This window comes from Empidonax traillii, unplaced genomic scaffold (genome assembly GCF_003031625.1).
Source record: "Empidonax traillii isolate 1590-97213 ecotype Southwest subspecies unplaced genomic scaffold, ASM303162v1 scaffold55:size2822071, whole genome shotgun sequence".
In the NCBI taxonomy this organism is placed as follows: domain Eukaryota; kingdom Metazoa; phylum Chordata; class Aves; order Passeriformes; family Tyrannidae; genus Empidonax; species Empidonax traillii.
Window position 1 is genome coordinate 1,835,100 of NW_020955248.1, and position 24,938 is coordinate 1,860,037.

The window sequence follows — 24,938 nt, forward strand, 5'->3', positions numbered from 1 at the left end:
GCTCTTCAGTCCTGTGTGGTTCATGGGTAGTGGTGTCCCTAGGAGGGGTGTCAAGATGGTTCTCTTGCCTCTGCAGAGAGTGCTGTGGAGCCCTGGAGTACTATGACAAAGCCTTTGACCGCATTACAACAAGGAATGAGAAGCTCCTGAGGAGCATTAAGCGCATCTTCCATACTGTCACCACTACGGACGATCCAGTTATCCGAAAGGTATGTTTGCTGGTTTGTAAAACCCAGCAGCGTGTTGCCCAGTGTGTGCTGTTGTTGGAGACCAGCTGTCACTGTCAAACTGAAGGGTAAAAGTAAAGAAGCGTTAGTTGGTATCATTATTTTTCTTAGGTCTGAGGCAGAGCTAGATTAATGCAAAGTTAGGAACACTGGCCAAGGAAAAGCTATAATTCTGGGAGGGCAGGCAGGCTGGTACTTGTTGGGAAGGAAATATTATGTCAGAGACCTGATTCTTGAGGGTTCTGCTTTTGAAGGTGAGGAAGGCTCAGAGATTTCTCTCTTGTCACTTCACTGGCAATAAAGAACCATGCATTTTCCAACATACATTTCATAGTGGTTTCTTGCTTTCCCCTTGTGAGGATGAGGGTGGGCCAGGATTGCTGGGTAGTACCTCTTGCTTTGTCTAATGGTGGATCTGGCTGGATCAGAGTATCCTGAACTTGGGTAAGTTCTTCCAGGTGCATTTTCCGTTATTAAACCCAGTATATATATATGTGAAGCACTTATAAAATAAATAATCATAAGAGAACAGGTACTTACTGGTCCAGCTTCCTCAGAATGGGAGAAGAAATCAGTGATCTGATTTGCTAGCACTTCTCATCCTGGCTAGGGAAGGGGTATCTGTTCTTATTGCTGAAACACAGTTTTCTCCTCCTCTTATATCCATCCATAGCTGGCCAAGACGCAAGGGAATGTGTTTGCCACAGACGCCATCCTGGCCACGCTGATGAGCTGCACTCGCTCTGTCTATTCCTGGGACATCATTGTCCAGAGAGTTGGATCCAAGCTTTTCTTTGACAAGAGGGACAACTCAGATTTTGGTGAGGAAAAGTCCTGAAAGAAATTTCTGTTGCAGTAGCTAAAGGGTCTAATTTTCTTTATGCTTACTTGACTTTGTTCTTTGTCTCGGTGTCCAGACTGAGACCACTGAACAACCTGATTACTGCAGTACACCACATAGCTGCGGGGGGAACTTGAGTATTGATCTGCTCCAGTGTGGGGCTGCGACTCACTGAAGCTGACGTAGTTACTCCCCCAAGTATAACCGCTTGTGTCTGGTTTTCTTCCCAGACCTCCTAACAGTGAGTGAAACAGCCAATGAACCACCACAGGAGGAGGGCAACTCCTTTAATTCTCCACGCAACCTTGCCATGGAAGCTACCTACATCAATCATAACTTCTCCCAGCAGTGTCTGAGGATGGTAAGGTGGAGCAGTGCTGAATAGTAGGGCCTGTGTTTCAGAGAGTCTTGAGACTTCATTAAGGCTGCTTTAATGCAGCACAGAAGGATTTTAATTGACAGTTATGTTACACTGGTGTTCTTTCCGTTTTGAAGGAGGTGGGATTGCTTCTGGTGAGCAGTGTGAATTTGTTGTAGAAAAGTTTTCATCCTTATATTTCACAGAGAGACCATCTCACTCCCCTTGGTGATGCAGCCAGGCTTCTGAGTACACTTACTGAACCTGAAGTACCAGTACAAGTTCTGCTTATAGCATTGTGACTAACATGAACATGAGGCTTCTCATCAGCTGTTTTATGTTTTGGTGTTTTTCTACATAAGGGAAATCAGCTACTGTTGCCATAAAAGAATATTTTTCCGGTAGGGGCGAGCTGTCTCAGGCTTTTTCTCCTAACATGCCCTTTGTTTTCATCTGCAGGGAAAGGAGAAATACAAGTTTCCTAACCCAAACCCCTTTGTGGAGGATGACATGGATAAAAACGAAGTAGCCTCTGTTGCATACAGGTATGTTGATACCACTCTGAAGCCCAGGTTTGGCAAGGAGGCAGGATGTCTTTGTGATATGAAGGCAAAACAAATTAGGAGTGTTACTGATAGGAGCTTTACCTTGAGAGGGATTCATGGTTAACTTCTGAGTGAACAGGTAGAGGAGGAAAAGATTTTGCTGAGTGCTTGCATGGATCTGGAAGAGATCAAAGGTCAGAAATAATCAGCTGGATTGTTTCTTGGCAGGTACCGAAGGTGGAAGCTGGGAGATGATATAGATCTCATTGTCCGCTGTGAACATGATGGAGTGATGACAGGAGCTAATGGAGAAGTGTCATTCATCAACATCAAAACACTGAACGAGTGGGATTCCAGGGTGAGGAGGAATGGGATTCCAAAGCTAGCTCTAACTGCTTCACTGCTGCCTGACATGCCAGGTACAGCAGAGAAGATAAGACGAACATCTGGCGGTGTGCCCCGGGTGTTACATTCTATCAAAGGAGTATAACTTTGGTGGACAAGCAGTGCTGATGGCATTCTCTCCCAGATAAGATGTAGCTAGTTTGAACCCTCTTGTCTCCAGGTGTTTAGCACAGTGGCCAGTGTGTTCCCATGTTTCCCTCATGAATTCTTCTCTGACAAACTACCGTTTCTAACCAGTGCCACATATGTTGGGCAATCCCAGCTTTTTGTGTTTCTCCTTTTCCAGTGCAAGGGCTTTCCCTATAGGCTGCAGTTCACATTCCCTCATACAGTGCACCCTGAGGGTACACCGAGGTAGCTGAAAGCAGCTTCCTGATGACAAGATGGCTGAAGAGGTGGCTGCTGCTGGCTTGTCAGGCTGACCCTAGTTTTGATTCTCCTCAGTATTGCAATGGAGTAGACTGGCGCCAGAAGCTGGACTCCCAGAGAGGAGCTGTGATTGCCACGGAGCTGAAAAATAACAGCTACAAATTAGCCCGCTGGACATGCTGTGCACTACTGGCTGGATCTGAGTATCTTAAACTTGGGTAAGTTCTTCCAGGTGCATTTTCCATGATTAAACCCAGTATATATATGTGAAGCATTGATAAAATGAGTAATCATAAAAAACCAAACACTTGGGTGGCCAAGAAGGGAAAGCTTGTGATGAGCACACCAGCCTTGGTGTGAACTGCTTCCCATCAGCATCAGGCTGATGTGCCCCTGCTGTGACTGACCTTGTGAGACCCCACACATGTGAGGGGCAGGTGGCCTCAGTGGCTCTCAGCCTGTTTGCTGAGGTCACCAGCAAGGAAAATTACCGCAGTGAGTGTGCTGCCTGTCAGGAATCTGACTGAGATCCTCCTCAGTGCCCTGTTACTGAGAAATTGGGTGGTGGGGGGAGGGTATGGCCACAGCCCCTTTTGAACTCTCAGCCTAAAATCATTTGAGTCCGCGCTGTGGGTAATGAACGGGAGGTATCTACTAACTCTCTTCTAGTGGTTCTGCAATCCTAGGTTACACCCTCAGACACAGGACTGATACTTTTGCATGTGCTTAATTCCAAAGTCCCAGCTAATCATGCTATTGCTTACCTTTTATCTGTTCGACTAATTCTTCTGTATCTTTTGTACCACTCCATCCGATTTGGGGATTTCCAGGTGCATTACTGATTGACAGTTTGTAGCCAGAAGATCCTCTTAACTTTCAGTGTTGGAGTATTAGGATTTCTCAGCCCAGAAAACAAAACTAAGATGATCACAGTGCTTTTCTTGCTGGCATTCTTCTGCTGTCTGAGCCTTATTTCCTGATACCCCTCTGGTTTCTTCTTGCCCTGCCTAGGTACGTATCCCGTTACCACGTGAAGGACTCTTCCCGCCATGTGATCCTGGGCACGCAGCAGTTCAAGCCAAATGAGTTTGCCAGCCAGATTAATCTGAGCATAGAGAACGCCTGGGGCATCCTGCGATGTGTCATTGACATCTGCATGAAGCTGGATGAGGGGAAGTACCTCATCCTCAAGGACCCCAACAAGCAGGTGATCCGCATCTACAGTTTGCCTGATGGCACCTTCAGCTCTGATGAAGATGAGGAGGATGAAGAGGAAGAAGAGGAAGAGGAAGGTTTGTAGCATATTTGGGGATTTATGCTTCTAAGTGATGTACTGGTCTGGATGAAAAGGGGTGACCTGTGGTAAAGACCAGAGCCAGAGAGTGAGATCTGAGTAATGGCAGGACAGGAGCGAGGCTGAAGAACATGTGGTCCCAAGGATGGGACTCAGCTGGAAAGGCGTGGGTGACATTGGGAGTACTCAGTTGGAAGCAAAAACAGCAGAGTTGGAAATGCAGATGTTGTGCTTCTGTACAGATGCTTAATGAGGACTGAGTTAACAGGGCTAGGGAGGAGAGGTCCCAGATCCAGAGCACTGACTGGAAAAACGAATCCTGCCAAGGCCTTCATTCAGTGGCCCCAAGATTTGCAGGAGTGAGTGGGTGCTGATTTCTGTTGCACTGGGAAATTTTTTTACTACAGTTTTAGAAATGGCAGTGACTATCAGATGACACATTTAAAACGCGTGGTGATGGAGCACAATTGAGGTAACTCAGCGAAGGCTTTCCTGAAGTGGCTGTTGAAGCTGAGCAATCACTGGCTAGTCAGGATGGGAGTTTTGGAGGATTGGTAGTACCCTGTGGACGACAGCTGGTTTTGCTTCACTGCCTAAAACCATCTGTGATCCCTGATACAAGTTGTCTATGTGCTCTGTTCAGACAGTGGGAAACCATTTATTCTGGAGCTCCTGCTTTTGTGACGGGAAAAATAGCTCCCAGCTTCTTCTTAGGCTGAAAACGTGGCGTGGCCACTCTGGATTTTATTATGGAAATGTTAGTTAGGTCTCTGCGTAATTTACTCAGGAATGTACATCGTGTAATTCCAGATGACGTGTGTGTGGTCTTGGCTGATGGGCAGGTTTGTTGGGAAGATGGGGGGTGGGAGGGAGGGAGGCACAGGCAGTCGGAGGGGTGATAAATCTCCCTGAAGTGTCAGCATTGGTTTTTCATCTTCCTTGTGGCATTTCCTTGACAGACATGGTTTATTCTGGGTTTTTGGGTCGTTTCACTACTGTTTCTCTTCTGTTTCAGAGGAAGAGAGCTGAACCCTGCAGCCAGCACCGAGGGGTGGCAGCAACAGGCAGCCCCGTCCCTGCGGGCGGGCAGTGGCTGCACATCGATGATAAGCGGGGGGGAAATCGGAATAAAGTTGATTTTGCGAAGTGACGCGGTGCTCTGTGCCCGTGTGTGCCCGTGTGTGTGTGCCCGTGTGTGTGTGCCCGTGTGTGTGTGTGTGTGTGTGTGTGTGTGCCCGTGTGCGCGTGCCCGGATCGGGTGCCCCCGTCCCGGCCCCCCTTCCCGCGCTGCCCCTTTAAGCGCGGCCCGCCCCCGGACACGTGGTGCGCGCGCGGCGGTGCTGCCGGCGGGAAGCGGCGGCTGCCACGTCACGTGGTGCGCGAGGCGCGCGCCACCCCCTTCACTCGCCCCCGCAGCGCGCGGGAGGCAGCGCCCTGCCCGCCCCGCCCCGCCCCGGGCGGCGCGGGAGGGAGGAGGGAGCGGAGCGGAGCGGGAGGAGCCCGGAGCGGGAGGAGCGGAGCGGCGGGGGCTCCGTGGTGCAGGTGCGGCCGCGAGCCGGACGGGTCCGCGCGGCCGGCGGCGGCCCCGCGCGTCACGTGCGCCTCGCGCGCCATCGCCGGGGGCGGGGGCACCGGGGCCGGACCGTATTGGCGGGGCAGCGAGGGCAGCGCGGGGCGCCCCGCCGCTCATTGGCTGGTGGGCTTGGGCCGCCCTCTCCCATTGGATGTTGGTGCGCAGAGGCGCTCGCGGCCATTAATCCACAGGTGCTGCCCCACCTTCCCACCTGTGCGCTGCCGCCGGGGGCGCTGCGCGCCCATTGGCTGGGGGACCCGGGGCCCCTTTTGCTATTGGCTGGCAGGGACCAGGGCCCCGCCCCAGCACCCCTGCCCTGACTGGGGCATCATGGCGGCCGGGCCTGGGCAGGGGCAGGTGGGCACTGGCGGGGCAGGAGTCTCTGGGCAGGGGCAGGTGGGCACTAGTGGGGTCAGGTGTCTCTTGCATGGAGGCTGTAGTCCCCAAGGTGACACTTCCCTGGTGCTCTCCCCCGCAGGGGCGGCAGCGCCAGCTCCGCCATGGCCACACTGGTCTGCGGGATGTTCCTGGGGCTGGCCCTGTGTGCGGTGAGTGGCACCGCTTTCCTCTACCATGACTACTGCGTCATCGGGGCTGGCCCTGCGGGCCTGCAGGTGGCCTATTTCCTCCAGCAAGCCAGGCGGGACTACATCGTCTTTGAGCGGAGCCACGCGCCTGGCAGCTTCTTCGCCCTCTACCCTCGCCACCGCAAGCTCATCAGCATCAATAAGCAGTACACGGGCAAATCCAACAGTGAGTTCAACCTCCGCCACGACTGGAATTCGCTCCTCAGCCATGACAGGCGGCTGCTTTTCCGACACTACTCACGTGACTTCTTCCCCCACGCTGACACGATGGTGCGTTACCTGGAGGACTTTGCGTCCCTGCTGGAGCTGCGGGTTCAGTACAACACGGCCATTATCCATGTGACGCTGGAGAGAAACGGGCAGGCCTGGAATGGCCACTACTTTCTCCTGACTGACCAGGACAGGAAGAACTACAAGTGCAGGTAACGGGCAAACCTGTGGCTTGCCATGTGGCTCTACATGGTCATCTTCGAGGTCACAGAATCACAGGATAAGTTGAATTGGAAGAGACCCAGAAAGGCCACTTTGTTGGGTTGCTCAGAGCCTTGCCCTGTTGAGGCATGAGTGTCTCCAGTGATGGTGATTTCACAGCCTCCTAGAGCCTTAACCACCACCACAGGGGAAAAACCTTTTGTGGGGATCAGTGGTTGAATGAGTGGAATAACTGCTCCTGGGAAGACATTGCCTTTCATGAGCAATGCTTTTTGCCTTAAGCAGCTGAGGGCAGGGCAGACATCAACTGGTGCAATGGCCATCATGGCAGGGTCCATCCTTGATACCTAAGCTTGAAATCACTACTGTTTTATTACTAGATAATTGCTGTCCGTGAAAAAAATAACACGGTTGTACTTGTAGCCAGCACTTCACTTACTGAAAATGAGAGTGAGTCAGTGCAGTGACACCTCAATCCCAGGTCTCAGCTCCAAACTGTGCTCTAGCCAAGTTGAGCCCTGGGCTGACAGAGCTGGAATACAGAGGGGAACAAGAGGAAAGTGGGAAATTATGAGAAATAACCCTCAACCCTGCTGGTCCCTGAATTCCCCTTGTCATATTTACGCGTGTGTATCCCGTACTGTCACTGAGCTACGTTCCTAAAAACCTAAAAGTTGCTCGTGTGAACATACGGAGTGTATTTCCCACCTCTCCTGAGAACCTCAGCTCTACGACAGCAGGTCGTGCTGGCTGTCACTTGCCGGTGCGCTGCTGGCAGGCTCAGAGGGGACAGAAGGCAATCCTGGACACCCACGTACCGCAAGCAAGTTGCTTTTTGGGAGCTGTGTAATCAAGGCTGGGACAGCAGACAGTACCGCTCGCCTCAGCTGCCTGGCGTTTCCATCTAAGTCACAAACATTTCCCCAAGAATCAAGCAAAAGCTCTTACGGAGAGATATAAAAAGATTGCTGTACTCATTTTTGGTGTTAACAATTAGTGATTTTCCTAACATGTTTTTATGGCTGGGAGTTACATTTCAAAATATCGAAAGCATTTCCTGTCTGTCTTAAAAATTACTTCTGTCCTGCTCTACTAAAACGCAACTCAAATTTTAAATCAGAGTCATTTTTTATGCAGCATATAACCAACCTGTGGAACTTTAGCATTATATATATTTCCAGTAAGTACATATGAGTAGAACTTGCGTTCATGAACAGTGGAGTAAGATGTGTACGTACAGCATCCACTATTTGCTATTTATAAGAACATTCCTACTTGTCCTGAGGAGAGGGAAGAGAGGAGCAGGTGATTAGGTGAAACTGGGTAGAGGTTTCTTTTGAAACCATGACCTGTGCCTCTGGTCTAGCATCACTGCGGGGGCCACATCACATCCATCTTTCACAGTGGGAGGAGGAAGGAGTGCTGAGATGGAGCCCCATTCCTCTAATTCCTGCATTCCCTGGTGCTATCCCTGTTTTTACAGCTCTTTGTTGGTCGCCACTGGGACGTGGGTCCCCAACGTGGTAAACTTCCCTGGCTCGGAATATGTTGAGGGTTACGAGACTGTGTCCATCAACCCGGAGGATTTTGTTGGCCAGACCGTGTTGATCTTGGGACGAGGGAACTCGGCCTTTGAGACGGCGGAGAACATTCTGGGGGTCACGAACTTCATCCACATGGTGAGCCGGTCCCGCGTGCGCCTCTCCTGGGCCACCCACTACGTCGGGGATCTGAGGTAGGAAAGCGTTTCTGTTCCTCCTAGTGATGCAGCTGGAGTACAAACAAAGAGAATCGCTTCTTTCCCAGGCGACAGGCTGGACTGTGCGGGTGGTGCTGCTGTGGTCCTGGGAGGCACAGGGGGAACGTGGGGCCTTCTGTAGGTCCTTGGTTTAAAACAATCCAGGTTGCAGTTGCTGAACACAGAAGCTTGATCAGAGCCTTTTGGGATCTGCGTGAAACAGAAACATGTTTTGGAAAAGTGCTGGCTCTCACGTTGTTTCTTTGCTTGCAATCAGAGGGGAAAGCTGAGAGGTTGGCTACATCCTCTACATCCTGCAAGGGCAGCGGGGCTGTGTTACCTGTGCTTTTCCTGTGAGCCCTGAGGCTATGGGGGTAACCTTTACACTGAAGAGGAGTTGGGATGCCTGACAATTGATCCCATTTTCAGCAGCTAAGACAGAAACTCCCTTCTTTTAGCCCTTCTTGTGTTCTCCTGTTTTTTGTAGAGCAATTAACAATGGACTGCTCGACACCTACCAGCTGAAATCTCTGGATGGGCTTCTGGAGGGCGACCTAGAAGATCTGGCTATTGTCAAGGACAAAAAAGGAAAGTTGCACATCACACTCCGGTTCTACCTGGAGAACAGGAACATCAGCGCAGGCATCGATTCCATCACCCTCCCACAGGACGAACTGGACAATTTTGCCACCCGGGCACCTTATGACCGTATCATCCGCTGCCTGGGCTGGAAGTTTGACTTCTCCATCTATAACAGGTGAGGGAGAACCAGGATCTCCAGGGAAGAAGGTGTTTAGTCTGAAGGGCCTGAGTAGAGAGGAAAAGGAAGGGCAGGTCCTCTCCTGGCAGCATTGTTTGGACCTCCATGTGCTCTGAGCTACCTGGTGCTGCACAGTCTTCTGTTTACCCTGCAAGTAAGGCTGTGTCCCAGTGGGAGTGTGTTTGTTGCTGCCCTCTGACCGACAGACTCTACGGCTGAGCAGATGGTAGTGCTGGGACCTGAGTGACACAGAAAAACTTGTGCCTTTAGAACTTAACATCCTGACCTGTCAGATCGCATGGAGGAGGCTAGCAATGTTTTGGGGCTTTTTTGAAATGAGAATGGTACAGGTGCAGATTGCTACAGGAAGGTTTTGTCTAGGAAAAAAAATTTCCCTGAGGATGCAACCTTCACTCCATCTCGGTGCATCTGCAGTCGAAAATGATACTGCTAATTTCAGTCTTCCAGAATTCACTGTCAGTGGCTAAGCCTGGAATTGGATCTTGCCCAGAGCTACCTTGGAATGAGCATCCTTGTCTTCTGAAGATCCTCATTTTAGTAGTAAACCCCACTGAGGGCAGCAGGGGTATGAAGCAGAGTCTTGAAGTGGCTGCAATATAATGTGTATCAGAAACCCTTTTTATTTTGCTACCCTTATCCTTCCTGACAGCCTGCTTTTCTCTTTTGCACATCAGATCCCTTAGAATGATGCCAGGAAAAGGGAATATTAAAAAGTATCCTCAGATCAAACCCAATTATGAGTCCAGAGGCACTCGAGGACTCTTCGTTCTCGGCACTGCTAGCCATTCTGTTGACTTCAGGAAATCTGCTGGGGGCTTCATCCATGGATTCCGGTATACAAGTGAGTAATTGGGGTGTACAGAAAGGGCAGAGGTGGAAATTGTTCCTCCCTTCAAACAGTCCATAGCTTACTGCTGGAAAGAGATCACCCTTAGCCTTGTTCTGGCAATAACAATGACAAAACACAGTCAAGCTGCAGCTCCATCTGCATCATCTGAAGTGGAGGAGAAGTGACTTGGGGTCATATCTGAAGTTTTTGGTTGTCTGTCTTTGTTTTGTCTTGTGTCTCTCTTGCCTGTTGTTTGTTATTTATGTAACACAATAGATTTCTTCCTGCCAGATGCTCTGCCTCGTGACGGGCTGTGGGTGAGAGGTCTGTGCTGTGGAGTTAAAACCCAGCAGCTGTGGGCAGTAGAGAAAATTTCCTTCTTTATATGTGTTTGCCCGTCCTTATCATTAAAGGACTTTTCAGAAGTAAAGAAATATCCCTGAGGACCCCCCATCCCCTCCCCCTCCACTTAGCATCCCATCAGCTTTCAGAGGGCGTCTCCACTGCAGTTACCAGCGATTGGGGTGGGAGATCCTGAGCGCAGAGGAGCTGTAAAGCTTATTTATTGAGTCCTGCGCCGCAGCAGAGCGATTGGATTTCTTAAAACCGTAAGATTGGATTTTTAACTAAGCTGTCTTTGTTTCTCTCGATGTCTTAGCTCGCGCAGTCCATCGCCTATTGGAAAATCGTCACCATGGTGTCCCCTGGCCATCCACAGTCTACCCTATTACACAGCTGACCAATTCCATCATCAAGCGGGTGAATGAGGCCTCAGGCCTCTACCAGATGTTCAGTGTCCTGGCTGACATCATACTGCTGAGAGAGTGAGTGAGTAATTATTCCCAGCACTGCACTCCATCATTTCGATTCTTTTTCTTTACCGTTTCTTCCCATGGTGCCACCACAGAAATTGCTGCCTAAGGACGTTACCATCGTGTAGGCAGCCCCCCCAGACCTGTACCACTGCCACAAGTGGTGGCAGTTACTTCTGCCAGTTAATTCCCTTTCTTAAAGGGTTAGAATTGACCTTCCTTCCTTCCAGGCTCAGTGACGGAGTACTCTTTTACTGTCCCCAGGAAAAGAGTTTTCTTGAGCAGTGCTAATGTAAAGAGGAGTCCCATAATCCAGGAAAATAATGGAGTCTTGTAACAGTATCTGCAGCCTTCATAAGCTCTGCATCAAGTCCAGCCCAGATCTGTAATGACCAGAAAAAAAAAAATTACTATCTGATGGCTTTTTACCCTTATCCTCACCCAGCTGAGGGTGGGTTGGATCCCAGCTGGCTTTGTCTGATGGTGTGGTTGTAATTCACAGGAATGCCACAGCATTTGAATACCTGGAAGAGTACCCCACTGGAGTCCTGGCCGAACTGGAAATGCAGACTGGGAGAAAGGCTCCCAATGGGCTCTTTGTCATCATCATGGAGTATGGGAGGAATTTCTCTGGGGCTGACAAGGATGTCTTCTACTACAACCGTGCTGTGGGAGAGGCACAGCATGCCTGGCAGTCCAACTTTCTACACCCTGTTATTTACTATTACAAACGCCTTCCAACAGGTGAGTTTTCCTGCTAGCTATGTGATAGAATCAAAATAGAGAGGGATGAAGATAGTTCAGAGCCAGAGGAGGGGTGGGACCTGAAGGCATTGTTCCCCCTTCTCCATTTCCCTCATGTCCATCCTCTGAGACACCCGCCCACCACTGTGTGAGCTGAAAAAGAAGCTGACAGTTGGCAAGAAGTTTCCATCGGTCAGTACAGGGGGTAGCAGGGTGGTACTAGAAACCTCACACTTGAAAATAGGAACAAACAGGCATGCTGGAAGTCTCCCCATTCCCAGAAAGAACACTGCTTCCCTTTGGCTGGCACCCTGTGTGTATTTTGCAGAGCCTGGCAGATGAGGCTGGGCTGTTGTTGTTTGGCAGTGTTGCTGCCAAAAGAAAGCTACTCTGTGTGGCCGGCCCAGGTCTGAGAGGTCACACAGCCACAGAGGCAGCCAAAGGCAAGGGGTTTGAAGAGGAGTGTTATATCCAGCAAGCAAACACACTCAGAATAGATTTCCTTGGGAAATGAGTGTGTTGAGTCTTCATCTCCAGAAACCTAAGGTCAGGGTCCAGCCTGCCTTGCACAGAAATAAGCATGATGTGTAGCAGCATTAAACACAGCTTAGCCCGTCTGGCAGTCCCTGCCCAGGGGGAACAGGAGTGAAATGACAGGAATGCTGCGAGCAGGGACAGAGGGCAGCTGTGCAGTGGCAGGGCTGTTGAGGACAGAGCTAGCAGAGGGGATTGCAAATGAAAGCAAGGTAGGGATTAAAAGGTCAGGACAAAAGCTGAAACAGCTGTCACAGCTGCTTTCCATTCCCCAAGCTCTTTTTAATGCCATTTTGTTTCTAAGAGACTCCCTTAATGTTCTCTTGGCAGAGCGTGAGATGAAACTCCGGCCCCCAGAGTGGCCTCTCCCTCGTCCAGATGCCATTCATCACATTGTGGAGGACTTTCTGACAGACTGGACAGCCCCAAATGCTCACATCCTGCCACTGAGGCGCTTCTTGGAGAACTGCCTCAGCACCGACCTGCGCAGTTTCTTTGCAGGTAATTTGAACGCAGGGTTGAGGTGGCAGGAGGAGGAGGAGGAATGTGAGGGACAAACGACAGGAGGGATCTCTTCTGCAGATAGCTGAGATCTTTCTGTGGTGAGTTGCTTGTCTCACCATCCTCCTCAACAAGTCACACCTCCTCAACACAATCCCAGACAGTAAAAAGTGCCATTCTGTATGCGTATGTTCCCAAAGAGCTTTTGCTCTTGCTCTCCATTAGAAAGAGACTGGTCCAGGCATGCTAGGATTTAGGGAAAGGTATATGAGGTTGGGTTCAATCCCTTTTCTAGCTGCTGCTTTCCTTCTCCATTATCTGAACATTTCTTTGTACCATCGGGTACTAGATCTTATGTATTGATGACGGGATTGCTTTCCCATGGGAAATGAGAGTGCTGTGGTGTGAGAGCTGAAGACAGCCTCTGCTCCCTCCCTTCCTGGTCTGAAGAGTGGTCTGGGAACCTCCTGCAGGAAGCTCACATGGCACACAGAGGGAAGCAATCCTGTGGTACAAAGAAGATGCCAGATGGACACAACCTCAAATCCAGATCCTTTTTCTCCCAGAGTGCAGACTGGAGATCCCTCTCTGCATCTCCTGAGCTCTGCAGAACTAACTCGATTACTGTGCTGCCACCCAGGGCAGGGTCCTGGGTGGGAAACTCCCGTCATCTTCCCTCATCCTCTCTGCCTTTTGTTTTGAATGAGTCCTTGATAGTTTATGGGAATTTTTCCCTACAGAGTATCTCTGCTGAGTCTGATTTTTGATCCTTTCCCCTGCAGAGTCCTGTTTCCTGTTTGCCTTCACCCGTCAGAAGCTGCCCCCCTTCTGCCAGCAGGGATATGTGAGGATGCAGGGGCTCATGGGCAGCGAGGGGCTCCGGCGCCACGCGGTGCAAGCTGGACTGCTGCAAGATTACACCCTCACAGACTTTCCAGATGACAGACCCCCTGACAGCCACGACAGGTCAAGGGACCAGTTGCTGAGAGATCAAGTGATTCCAGTCCGTCCGTTGCAGCATCTCGTCAATGCCAAGGATGAGCTTTAACCTTTCTTGCTCTACACTGAAACCTATAGGTGCTGTTGTCTCAGTACTGTAACAGAGATCCACAGCAGGATTCTGCCCTTTTCCTGTGCCCTTTTTCCATCCCCATGCCTTCCCCTAATCGTGAGTTGCCAAAGACCTGCTCAGATCTTGCTGTTACGAAGAGGACCAACATCTTTCGGAGGATGAACAACGGGCCAAAATCCAGTGATGCTGAGGCTCCTGCGTTGTCCTTGCAGAGCTCAGAGTTGCCTGAAGGTGGTGTTTGTTTTTATCTGACTGACCAGTAACTGCAGCAACGTACAGAGGTCACAGAAGAGAGTGCAGGAACACCTGGGAAACTTAAAATGTCACATTCCGCTTTGGAGGTGACCTGCTTGCACCCTGTGGAGCCTGGTGCAGCCTCTCTGGTCTCTGGATGCTGTACCCTGTGTATACTTGAAGATCTGTTCCTGCATTGGGTCCCGAAGTGGTACTCCGGGCAAACTTTCAGTATTTTTCTTGCATTTGAGTTAGGGCAGTTGTGTAGCTTCAGGGGGGAGGGGTGTTTTTTAGTTACCATATAGGTCAGATAATTTATCATTTCCCAGAGAGCACTACAAGGGACCCTTCCTTCCACAGTGGGTGAGCAGCTTGCCTGGAATGCCTGGGACACAGAGATTGACAATGAGTTCAGCTCCACTGTCCTCATGTTTTTCTTCTCCCACACCAGGCAGCCTGGAAGGTTAGCCCTTTGTCTTTTATGAAGCATGACTAATATTTCTGCTGTTTGCACTACGTCCCATCAAGAAAGTTTGATGTTGTTAAAATGTTCCTTCTAATTTATTCCACTCCAGTCACCTTGAGATCCTACAGGGAGTGATTGGGAGGCTGTCTGCACTTTACTGCTCCCCCTGTCAGCCACATGCCCTCGCCTGTCTCCTCCTTGTGGGCTGCTTCCATGATCCTGGAGTTGAAAAGCGAGTGCAGTTTTGAGCTTGGCCTTATGACCTGTGATTTCTAGGAAACAGAGGAAGGGTGAGAGGGAACAGGCGTTTACCTCCACACATGTTTTCCAACGCATTAGCTTCTCAAAAAATATACACTTGTGCTTCCAGACTGGAAGGGGCTGTACCTTACACGTACCTAAGCTCTCCCAGTCCTTTGAATTCAGCTACTGTTTCTGTAAAACCCCAGTTTCTTGGAGAGGCTGGGGAGCAGAAGAGGTGAAGGAAATTACAAATGCTCTCTTTGGGAGTACTGAGCTGTGCTAGCAATGCTGCTGCTTCTGGAAGATCTCGCCTGTTCGTGTGCAGCTGGAGAGGGGAAACAATCACCTCAGTGGCATCAATCAGCATCTTTCTGTGGGCTTTACATCCCATTGCCCCAGCTCCAAGGCCAGACTGGGAATGGCTCTCATGGCCTGTAGTTGCCTGGGTGGTGCTACTACTTGCTACTACTACCATGGTCGTCTTGGCACCATGGGCTTTTTAATTTGGAATTGTCCAGGAGAAGAAAAGGGCTGAATCGGGTTGACCAGCTGTCCCCAAGAGCCAGTTTCATTTGTTCCCTGTGTGTGCTGACACAGAGTACATCCCTGTTGTACCAAGACGCATGCACATTCTCCAGCCGTTTCCTCTTCCATCCTCAAATTCCCACTGGAGAATGTGAATCTGTACATTCACAGTGTACATGTTGCCTTACATTGTGATTTCCTTTAGAAAAGTGACAGTCTAAAAAACTAGCACCTACCAACTCTTCCAGCATGCTCTGCATGTCTCCCAGGGTTGGATCTGGTGACTCAAACCACAGTGGTTTTGCTGGCACTTGCTTCCAGTTGGACTTGGGGAGCCGGGATCCGAGTCTTCGTGCTTTGGGTGCTGCTGAATGAGTGTTGCCCTCTCAGCCTTGTTCTGGTTGGGCTCCCCCCAGTGCTGGAGGTGGCAGGGGGTGAAGCGTTGGCTCTGAATTGTTTTCCATCAGGCACCGTGGTTAGGAATGCTGGTTTGTGTCCCCCGCGGGCGCAGGGTGTGTTCTGGAGGGGAGTTAATGGCTGTCTGGGGGGGTGGCAGGGCTGTGCACTGCAAGGAAAGTCCTTTGCCCAGCTCCGACCTGCAGAGAGCCGCCGGCCGGTGCCCCCGCGGAGGAGCCGCACCGGGAGCGGGAACGGGACCGGGAACGGGACCGGGAATGGGGCACGTGCGGAGGGCGGCGCCCATTGGAGGGCTCCGCCGCCAATCAGCGCTCGGGGTTTGCCCCGCAGGCCCCCTGCGGGGCGGAGCGAAGCAGCTTGAAGGACGGGCATGGCGGCCAATCAGAGGTGACAGGCCCTTGGGGCGGTGGCCAATCGGCTGAGGGGGCGGTGGTCTCGTTTTCGCAGCCATCCGGCGGCTGCGGCCAATGAGCGCGCAGGTGGGCGGGGCGGCGGGCGGAAGTGCGGCTGGGCGCGGGTCACCTCCTGGCCGGGAAGGTGCGGGGGGACCGGGCGGGGGGGGCTCTCCGGATGGCGCGGCCTCTCCTCAGGGTCGGGAGGGCAGTGGGGCCCCCGCAGCTGGGACTGTCCTCCGCCACTGGGCGGGGGGTCCCGGGGTCCTGTCACTGCAGGAGCTGCCGGGATGCCCCGGCTGGAGGAGCCCCGCGGTGCGGGGGCTGCCCCGGGGGTGGGAGGACACGGGCCGTAGCGGGGGGACTCGGGGGAGCGGGGCCCTGCGCCTGGAGGCCCCGTGGCCGTGGTGCCGGAGCTGTAGGGGGTGTCGGGCTGGGCACGGGGGCGGGGAGCCCTCCCGTGTGATCTTCCATCAGTGTTCGCTCCCGGGCACCTCCTTCCCTGGGGGCTGCCCTGCTGAGCGCTCTCGGCTCGGGGCGCTGCCGCAGTGGGACCAGCCATGGGGTGCCCCCCAGCCCACGATCCTCCCGCTGTCCCCACAGATGGCCCAGAGGCTGGCGCTGCGGCGGCTGCTGTCCCTCACCCCGTGGGGCCCCCCGGCACCCCCCTGCAGGGCCTTTGGCACCTCGGCGGGCCGCAGGAGCACCTTCAATGTGCAGGATGGCAGCGACTTCCAGGACCGGGTGGTGAACAGCCCCAAACCCGTGGTGGTGGATTTCCATGCACAGTAAGTTCCTCCCCGTCTGCCGTCACATGTGCAGGTGTGCCCTGAGTCTCCTGGCACGGTGGCACTGCGAGCACACCAGGGAGGAGCAGGCCCGAGGGCTTCCCAGGCTGTGGGGTCTGGTGTTACAAGGTGTTTCTGCCCATGGAGCTCAGTCCATAAAGATTTCACTCACAGCTATGCTCTGCAGCGGTGTCAAACAGCAGTGCTGGGAAGGCTTTCCCCAGGGTGTCCTTGCTGCACCTCCCAAGTGCTCAGGTGTCACCCCACCCCCGGCATTGCATCATCCTGCAAAAGGTACCTCAGGGAAAAAACTCTGATCTCTCCCCTACTTAGCTTTGTCCTCTTAGAAACATTAAATGTTGTTAACAGCCATGGAGGAGCTCTGTACTTGCTTTGCCCCAGCACTGCCACGTTGTGTCTTTCCAGGTTTCCTAAGTCTGCATGCTCTTGAAGCTCCTGACAGCAAATGCCTTTGGGTTAATAACAGCCCTGTGACACCAACAGCAGCATTTGTCATCAGTGAAAATGTTGTCATCCTCTTGCCAGTAAAAATATTCCTAGATGTTATCTACTGTGTTAACAACACTGATTATCTTTGTTTTTTCATGTGTTTTCGTAGTCCTGCAGTGCTGTCACGTCAGCCTGTGGTGGCTGACTGAGGGCAAACAGAGTACGAAGCAGCCCAAAAACTTCTGCTCTAAACAGACCAAGCTGGCAAACCAAAGTTGAACTTTAGTTGAGATCATCCAGGGAGGAGAGGACAAACAACTGAAAGCCTGAAACTTTGATAGAGAGGGGGGCTGAGGAGCAGCAAAGTTCACGAGAGCTTCAATTCTAAAAGAAAAGGGTACTTAGATCTTTAACTCATGTTTTGCTTGAACTGCAGAAGTTCATAGCATCCTAACTGATGCAGTTAGAGAATGCAGGGAGGACCCAGGGCCCTACAAAGCCTGCTACTGCTGCACCTGGGTCTGGCTTAGGTGGTCCCCCTTTGAACAGATGCAATGCCTATGCGCGTTTTCCAGCTAAAGGGGGTCTCTGTAAACCCTGCAGGGAGCGTGCGGGGGGGAAATCTGTGATTTGGTGATTGGCATAAACTGATTTGGGTGTGGTCTGCAAGACCGATGCTCGGCAGCAACACTTGCTGTAGGGCGGCAGGATCACAGCTCTGCACATGGACGTAAAGCTCGATGGGGATGAACAAGAAGAGGGGCAGGAGAACCAGCAAGGCTGGCAGAGCAGGCTGCGGTGTGATCGGCACGACATCCAAAGCACCGCAAATGCTGTGTGGTGACCTCTTCTTCCACTCAGCCCCTCCACCACACACACAGAAAGAACCCTTTGTTGAGGAATACATTCAGTGCAGGTGTCTCTGGGGTGCAGTTGCAAGGGAGCTGCAGGTTGAGCTCTGTGTGGGAGCCCCAGGCAAGAGGCTGTGAACTGCTGACCCTTTGCACAACAAATGGCTTGGGGACATGTGGCCCAGCCAGGTGATCTGACACTCAGAAACACAGCAGGAGCTGACTATACTGGGCTTAGACTGTAAGGGGATAAAAGCCCAAGGATTCCCTTGTTCAGGGTTCCTCCTCAAAGGCACCAGCTCCAGCTGTTACTTTGTTATTACACAAAGATTATTATTTTAAGGATGGGGATGTCTGAGACTGCTATGGGAAACCTGGGGACGAGCCAGCAAGGAAACCTGGTCTGAGTGTGAGTGTGGGGTGTGTAGCTGTGAAGGGGCCTCGGTCCCAGCTCAGGTGGTTTGAGTGTGACTGCCAGAGTGGCTTCTGGGAGGCTGAACACAAAGCTTCCTTAACACCTTTGGCAGCTCTTTTGTGAGAGGAGTGTTTTTCAAAGCCTTGGTTCAGGAATGTTGTTTCCAGGCTGGCTCCTGAATAGAGCAGCACTGGCATACCAGCACATCCTCCATGGCTGTTGCTGTGCTTGCCTTCTCTAATGTCCCCTCTCTTTTCTTGCTCCATCAGGTGGTGTGGTCCCTGCAAGATTCTGGGTCCCAGGTTAGAGAAGATGGTGGCCAAGCAGGAGGGGAAGGTGGTGATGGCCAAGGTGGACATTGATGATCACACAGACCTTGCTATCGAGTACGAGGTAGGAGGCGGAAGAGCACAGAGTTTCTTTGGCTGGCAGTGCCAAGAAGGTCGCTCCCTGGGGAAAGCTGTGCCTGCACGGCAGCGGCACTGGAGGGGAGGGGAAGCTCAGTGCCTACTGGTTCCTGATCCACTGGGTTGCTTGTTAGTAGGTGGATTTTGCTTCTTGGCTCTCCCAGCTCTGCTGGTCATGCTCAGCATTCTCGCCTCTGATTCTGCACAAAGGTGTCCTCTGGGACTTGCAGGCATCTGTCACTTGCCTGGCCTTGAGGAGCCTGGAGCGCATGGGGCATTTCGCTGCGAGCCTGGGCTGCTCGAGTGCAGGGCAAGAAGTAACAAGCCCCAATCTGCTCTGTTACTGAAAGTGGTTCTTTGTGCCACTGGTCCATCCTCTGTTTCCCTTCCTTGTTCAGGATCTCTAGCTGGGTCATAACATCCTATCCTTAAGCTGCAGCACAAGGAGACACCGTGCATTTTGTTTGGACAGGTAAAAGCCAGGTCAGGAAACACACATAAACAACAGGAGTAGGCATCCTGCTCTTGACAGGAGGGACCTTGGTGCTCACACTAATGTGTTAACACCACTGCTGGATGTGTTCCCTGTGCTGCCTCTCTCCCAGGAAGGAAAAGAACAACTGGAGAATGCTTTTGGTTTACATGATTTAGTTATTTTTTTCCTGTGATTAGGCAGTTTAAAAAATACAAAAGCTCTGGCGACTGTGCTCGCATCTGTTTTCTCTCCTTGTAAACAACAACTCTGTCTGTGGAGTCAGGGCATCCTGCTGTTGTGTTTTACTGGGAAGAAAGTGCTTGATTTTCACTTGAGTGTCACACAGATGGATCTGCTCCCCCTCTGCAGATGAAGTCCTGCTTCCAGGGTGGAAGATAGCTCAGGAAGCTCCTCAGACTGCCCTGCAAAGTGTGAACCATCTCCCGAGCAAGCTGTCATTTTGTTGAGCCTGGAGAAGACGCTGTATGCCATTCCCACACCCTGCCAAGCCAGAAGGAGACGGAAGTGGAAACAGCTTGTTCCCTCCCACTCTTTCCTGAGGGAGACGTTTCTGCCTGTGCTGTGGTGGCGTGTCCACACAGCTGGTGCCCACAGTCATGACTTGCAGCTCCCACAGGCTGAGCACAAGAGCCTCTGGTGTTCTTGGTGGTGGACATGCATTGGCAGATACTCCCCAGGCCAAGAAAGCTGGCTGCTGGCTCCTGAGCAGGGCTGGCATAGGCTGCACAGCAGAAGGGTCCTGGTGAGGAGTTGAAGAGGGTGAGGTGTTTTTAATGGTGGTCAAAAAGTGTGTAAATGCTAACAGGTGCAGGCGAGGCTGTGGCAGCAGCCATGCAAAGAAGAGAATATTAGCTCAAGTCTTGTATTGTTCCAAGCCTTCTAGTAGATCGAATTAGCTGGGATTACAAGAGGATAATCTCAGATGAGTGGAAAATGGCAAGCAGGGTGTGTGCATATGAAGAAAGGTCTGTGAAAAGAGGCTGAAAGTCACAAGTTGTGCAGGTTTAACGACACACTGCATGTGCTCTCCCACAGGGTGGTGAGTGAGCAGCTGCACTGTCCGCTGTGTGCACGTGTTTGTGTGCAGGGTCTGCCTGTCTGGCAGCCCTGGGGGAGAGGGGCAGGCAGGATTGAGGCTGCAGGGAAGGGTCAGCTTCTACCAGTTCATTCTGGAGCCTTATATACAAACATGATGAAGATTTCGTGTTGTAAGAGAGCGTGGGGATTATTGCTGCCTCCTCTGCTTTCAGGGTGATGTGTATATCTTGACTGGGCCATTATCCCCATGGCTAAAACCCCATCCCTGGGCAGTGTCTGAGTAGGATAGCTGCAAACAGGTAGGGGTAAAGGAAGAATTTTTGCTTTGATCTTCCTAGTTCGGGGCATCCTTTTCAAGGCAGAAGTTTGGTTCATGTGCTGAGCATGTGCTGGGTTTTGCTTTGTCTTCTGTGAAGTTGCCAGTTAAAAATATGTGAGTGCAAGGGCTGATGGGAAGACACCAAGTCAAGATCAAAGAGGGACCAAAGATAGTGTTCGGGAGAGATCAGGAAAACCAAAGGTGGTATTTAGAAGGGATCAGCAAACATTTGTTTTAAAGCCATTCCATTGGGGATCAGATGTCTGCAGGCTGAGAAAGTTTTTGTTTTGGGGGTTTTCAGTGTCCATGCCACCCCCACAACTCCTTCACTAGCTGCCAGGAAGTCTCCTTCCATCCATGTTTATTCCCTTGCCCACGCACACATACAGCCCCCCTCTTGCTGCCTGATTGCACTGTGTCCTAGTCAGCAGCCTCCTTGGCACAGGGGGAGGCAGGATGAGGGGGAGACCCCCTGGAAGAGCCAAGGAATGCTAGTGCATTCCTCTGCACAAGTGGCTGTCTGCCCTTGGCTCCCAGCCATCCTGGCTTAGCACGAAGCACGCACGGATGCAGTTCCTGTCACTAGTAATGTCCCCAGTGCCCTTCCCCGTCCAGTTATGCCCAGGACAAAAGTTCTTTCTCTGGGGACTCCTCCTTTTATCTAACACCTTTCATCTCTGGTTGGGGCCTGTCTCCACTGCTCCGGCCTGCTTCTGACCTCTCACCTCGAGAGCAGAAAGGGAGAAGAAATGCTTTTGTTTATCTTCAGTCTCTTCAAATTCTTTAGATTCATCTCTTGCCTTGGCCAGTTGCCTCTGTGTGTGGTCATTGGGAAAGGGCAGCCCCTTCTCCAGCCACTGTGGCTGGGCAGCTCAGAAGAGCTGCTGAGTACAGAGATGGTCGTTCATCAATGGAGCTCCATCCTGTGTTACCACCTCATTTGTAGGCCTGGGTGAAATCCTTCTCTCTGCTCTGTTGTGTGGCATCCAAGTTAGTATGAAAGCCCCAGTTTTAGATGGGAGAGAATTCCCGTGGTACGGGTGTTGCCAGGAATAACCTGGATGGCCATGTTTGTTTATTTATCTGTGTGGTCAGCACTGATCAAAAGCAGACTGACTTTTTATGTAGAAATGCTCTTGAGGGAGGAAGAAAGTTTGTTTAGGTTCAGTGCAGATGGGACCCAAAAAAAGAAGGGGGAAAAAAAATTAAAGAATGCCCTCAACTTTGCATTCTAAAATTCCCATGACATTTGCTTCTCAACCAGCAAAACAAAGTGCATGCTCTGTTAACAGGCTGCCCTTGCTGCAGCTGGCAGGAAGGAAGCTGACAAAAGCATCATGTTTTCTGAGCATAGGCAAGTTGCTCCATGCCCCTGGTTCTTGCCTGGCTCTGCAGCGCCAGGCACAGACCTTCCACTCTTCCTCAGGGTTTGCTCACCAGCACGAAGAGGGAAAGAGACGGAGGGGTTGAGGCTGTGTGAAGCTCGTGGGTGCTCTGGTTGGCACGCAGGGCCCAGTAACAGCCCCATTGGCTGCTCATCTTTGGTGCTTCCCGAGATCGGCCTGTTCCTCACCCAGGCCCTAATGGCCCGATGCTTGCTGTTGCTGTTTCTTTTGGTTGGAGCTGGCGCAACTCTGCTCAGCATTAACCCACTGTGGAAAGTAGAGGGAGGCTCAGTGGAGATTTGCCCTTCTCAGGAAGGGAGTGACCAGTTGAGTGCCATGCTGGTACTGTCCTTTCTCGCCCCTAAAACCACAAGGAAACGTTGATGTTCATCGCCAGCGCTGGGGCCCGAGCCCTGTGTCTGTGCTCCCTCCAGTCACTAGGAGGAGCTGAAGATCCTGCGTTGCAGTAGCCCCGGCGCTCCCATCGCTTCACTTCATGAGACTGCAAAGCCCTGAAGAACAGACTGCAGAGTCTGGCTGGGACTGGGTGGGAAGGGAAGAAGACAAAATGTCCCTTTCATATTAGGCTCCCAGTGGGAGAAAAGCCAGCCCTCTAGTGGGTTTCTAGAGGAGGGATTTACAGATTCTTGTTGGCAGCAAGGCTGGCAATGCACATGAGAAGGCCCCGCAGGCTAGAGGAGAGTCAGTGGGTGAGATAAGGACAGGACGTGTTTTGATGGGGAGACTTTGCAGAGATAAGGGCATTGAAGCTGTAGGGTCAGAAATGTGACCAGATCTTCTAGTGCTGCAGCTCTCCAAACTCTGATTCTTCAGAGTGTCCCTGGGGCCTCTGCTGTCACCAGTCAACCAGCAAGTCCCTGGAGAGTGTTGTCATTTCCAACGCTGTTCTCTTGGATAATTCCCAGAAAACTTTGTTCTGATCTAAAAAAGCAGTGCCTAGAGCAGCACAGCTGCCTGCTGGCTCTGGTCAGAAGGACTTTTTCACTTCTTACCTAATCATCAGGGATCTGCAGTGAGTGGCCATTAGTGTATGACCAGATGAACCACTGAAAACAGCAGTGGAAAAGGAAAGATAGGTTGGAGGGGATTGTCATTACCATGATATGATGGAGCAGGAAATCTACCAGTGCAGTGATAGGGCGGGGACCATCTTCCACCTCCAGTCTTGTCTGGAGAACATCGATCCAGTCTGATGCTGCTGTGGCTACAAAATGTCCAAAGGTCATCATGTCTGAGTGGTGTCCCGGATTTGTTCGCTTACGACAGAACAAAAAGGGAGGAGAAGAGGAATTTGTACTGGAGATGTGGGAACAGCCTTGCCTCATTTTTATATTAGCTTTGGTTTAGTCTTTAAAAATTTAAACTCAAAAAGCAGCTCAGCCTTTGCTTAGCAGTTTGCTGTAAGTCAGTACAGAGATGACGCCACAGGGAAAGGAGGAACGTGGAGCTCAGCTGGCTTGTTTGGCAAGTGGACATCTTACTCTAGAGCAGTGTATGCTCAGCTGCCTTGTAGCCACTTCTGTAGAGTTCCATTTGGGAACCCAGTGCAGCTGGGCTCCCCACAGCCTCTGCTCACCTATGTCTCCCTGTTTCTCTTGCCCCCAGGTGTCAGCAGTGCCAACTGTGCTGGCTATGAAGAACGGAGACGTTGTGGATAAGTTTGTGGGCATAAAGGATGAGGATCAGCTGGAGGCATTCCTCAAGAAACTCATTGGAGCCTGAAGTAAAAGGGTGGCTGTACCTCTCCTCTGGACATGTCCATGTTGTGCATTCCTTACCTGGGAGAGCTGAGGGCAGGTCATCTCCCTGCCCTGTACAACCTGGGGGTTTCTTCTGGTTTGGTGATCTTAGGAGACGGACAGTGTCGTAACCCTTCCCTCCCTCCCCCCCTTCTCGTGAGCAGTAGTTGTAAAGGGCATTGAGGAGCAGGGCTGCTTATTCTCAAAATAGGGAATGTGGCTGGAATTAGGAGCCTGTGTTTATCAGCCAAGAGCTGACGTGCAGAGCTGCTGCTGCTGAGTTAAGACGAGGAATGTTTTTCTCTTTGCCTCACATCTGATAGCCCAGAGCAGAGGGCAGCTGCTCCCTGCAAGATGATGGTACATACCTGCCCTGGGTGGGTTCATTTAAAGCTGAGAATGCCTCTGCCTTGCCTGTGAAACTTGTCTCTTTGTTTCTCTGTCCTTATGTTGCAGGGACGGGTACAACTCCTCTAAAAATCCGTGGGCTCCCATCATAATTTTATAAGAGAAAATATGGAGAAGTATTTTATGGATCTCCTTTTGTATGCTTGCAATAGAGAACTTTATCGGTCACTGCTGTCTGGCTGGAGAATAAAACTTGAGTCTTAGAAATCACAGGGAAGTCCCTTGTCTGTCCAGAGAGGTGGAGAGGGAGTATCAGCAGCACAGGGGGCTGGTTTCTGATGATGAGTTGGGAGAGTGCAGGTTATGACTTGATCCCTACTAAAAGGTAATGTGCTGAAAAACAAAGTAGGAGATTACTTTTAGGGCTTTCATTGCAACTTCTAGGACCCCCTTTGTGTTCTGCTGGATCCAGGGCAACAGAGGTAGAACTTGCCTCTCACATGCAGAGGAGCAGCTGCTCATTGTGCACAAGGAACCTGAGCTGTGCTTGCTCCCCCCATGCTTTTCTCACTCCTTTCCTGCCTGTGGAGCCTGAGAGCCTCCCTCTCCCTTTTGTGTGTTAAGTCTGCTCGCGCAGGTGAGCCCTGCCAGAAGGCAGCCTTGACTTCAACTGCCCTGACCTTTGGACTATGCGTGCCAGTTTTGTGCTCCTATTGCAAGAGCCTTCAGCCATTCCCTCCTCTTCCTCCTCCTCATATGCAC

The 24,938-nt window shown here is 51.5% G+C and overlaps 3 protein-coding genes across 5 annotated transcripts in view; all 3 read left to right on the forward strand.

Annotated features, from left to right (window-relative positions):
• The window catches only part of EIF3D (eukaryotic translation initiation factor 3 subunit D), an 11,699-nt gene extending 6,510 nt beyond the window's left edge, over positions 1-5,189 (forward strand). For both annotated transcript variants that reach the window (XM_027879545.1, XM_027879546.1), the window contains exons 9-15: positions 901-1,048; positions 1,299-1,429; positions 1,886-1,971; positions 2,200-2,329; positions 2,821-2,963; positions 3,757-4,037; positions 5,055-5,189. In XM_027879545.1, coding sequence (XP_027735346.1) covers positions 901-1,048; positions 1,299-1,429; positions 1,886-1,971; positions 2,200-2,329; positions 2,821-2,963; positions 3,757-4,037; positions 5,055-5,068 — 933 coding nt within the window. In that variant the 3' untranslated portion in view covers positions 5,069-5,189. The remainder of the gene's footprint in view (positions 1-900; positions 1,049-1,298; positions 1,430-1,885; positions 1,972-2,199; positions 2,330-2,820; positions 2,964-3,756; positions 4,038-5,054) is intronic.
• A 371-nt stretch (positions 5,190-5,560) lies between these two features.
• FOXRED2 (FAD dependent oxidoreductase domain containing 2) lies at positions 5,561-14,424 on the forward strand. 2 transcript variants are annotated; one of them, XM_027879543.1, is made up of 9 exons: positions 5,561-5,581; positions 6,091-6,621; positions 8,115-8,366; positions 8,857-9,126; positions 9,825-9,991; positions 10,638-10,803; positions 11,294-11,535; positions 12,400-12,570; positions 13,353-14,424. In XM_027879543.1, exons 2-9 carry the CDS (start codon positions 6,113-6,115, stop codon positions 13,616-13,618), a joined length of 2,043 nt encoding a protein of 680 aa, XP_027735344.1. In that variant the 5' UTR covers positions 5,561-5,581; positions 6,091-6,112; the 3' UTR covers positions 13,619-14,424. The 2 variants fall into 2 exon arrangements, with proteins under 2 accessions (XP_027735344.1, XP_027735345.1); XM_027879544.1 differs by lacking the exon at positions 5,561-5,581 and adding an exon at positions 5,787-5,803.
• Positions 14,425-15,989: 1,565 nt separating this feature from the next.
• Positions 15,990-24,446, forward strand: TXN2 (thioredoxin 2). The gene is made up of 4 exons (XM_027879547.1): positions 15,990-16,064; positions 16,523-16,707; positions 18,693-18,816; positions 23,695-24,446. Exons 2-4 carry the CDS (start codon positions 16,523-16,525, stop codon positions 23,809-23,811), a joined length of 426 nt encoding a protein of 141 aa, XP_027735348.1. The 5' UTR covers positions 15,990-16,064; the 3' UTR covers positions 23,812-24,446.
• The last annotated feature ends 492 nt before the right edge of the window (positions 24,447-24,938 follow it).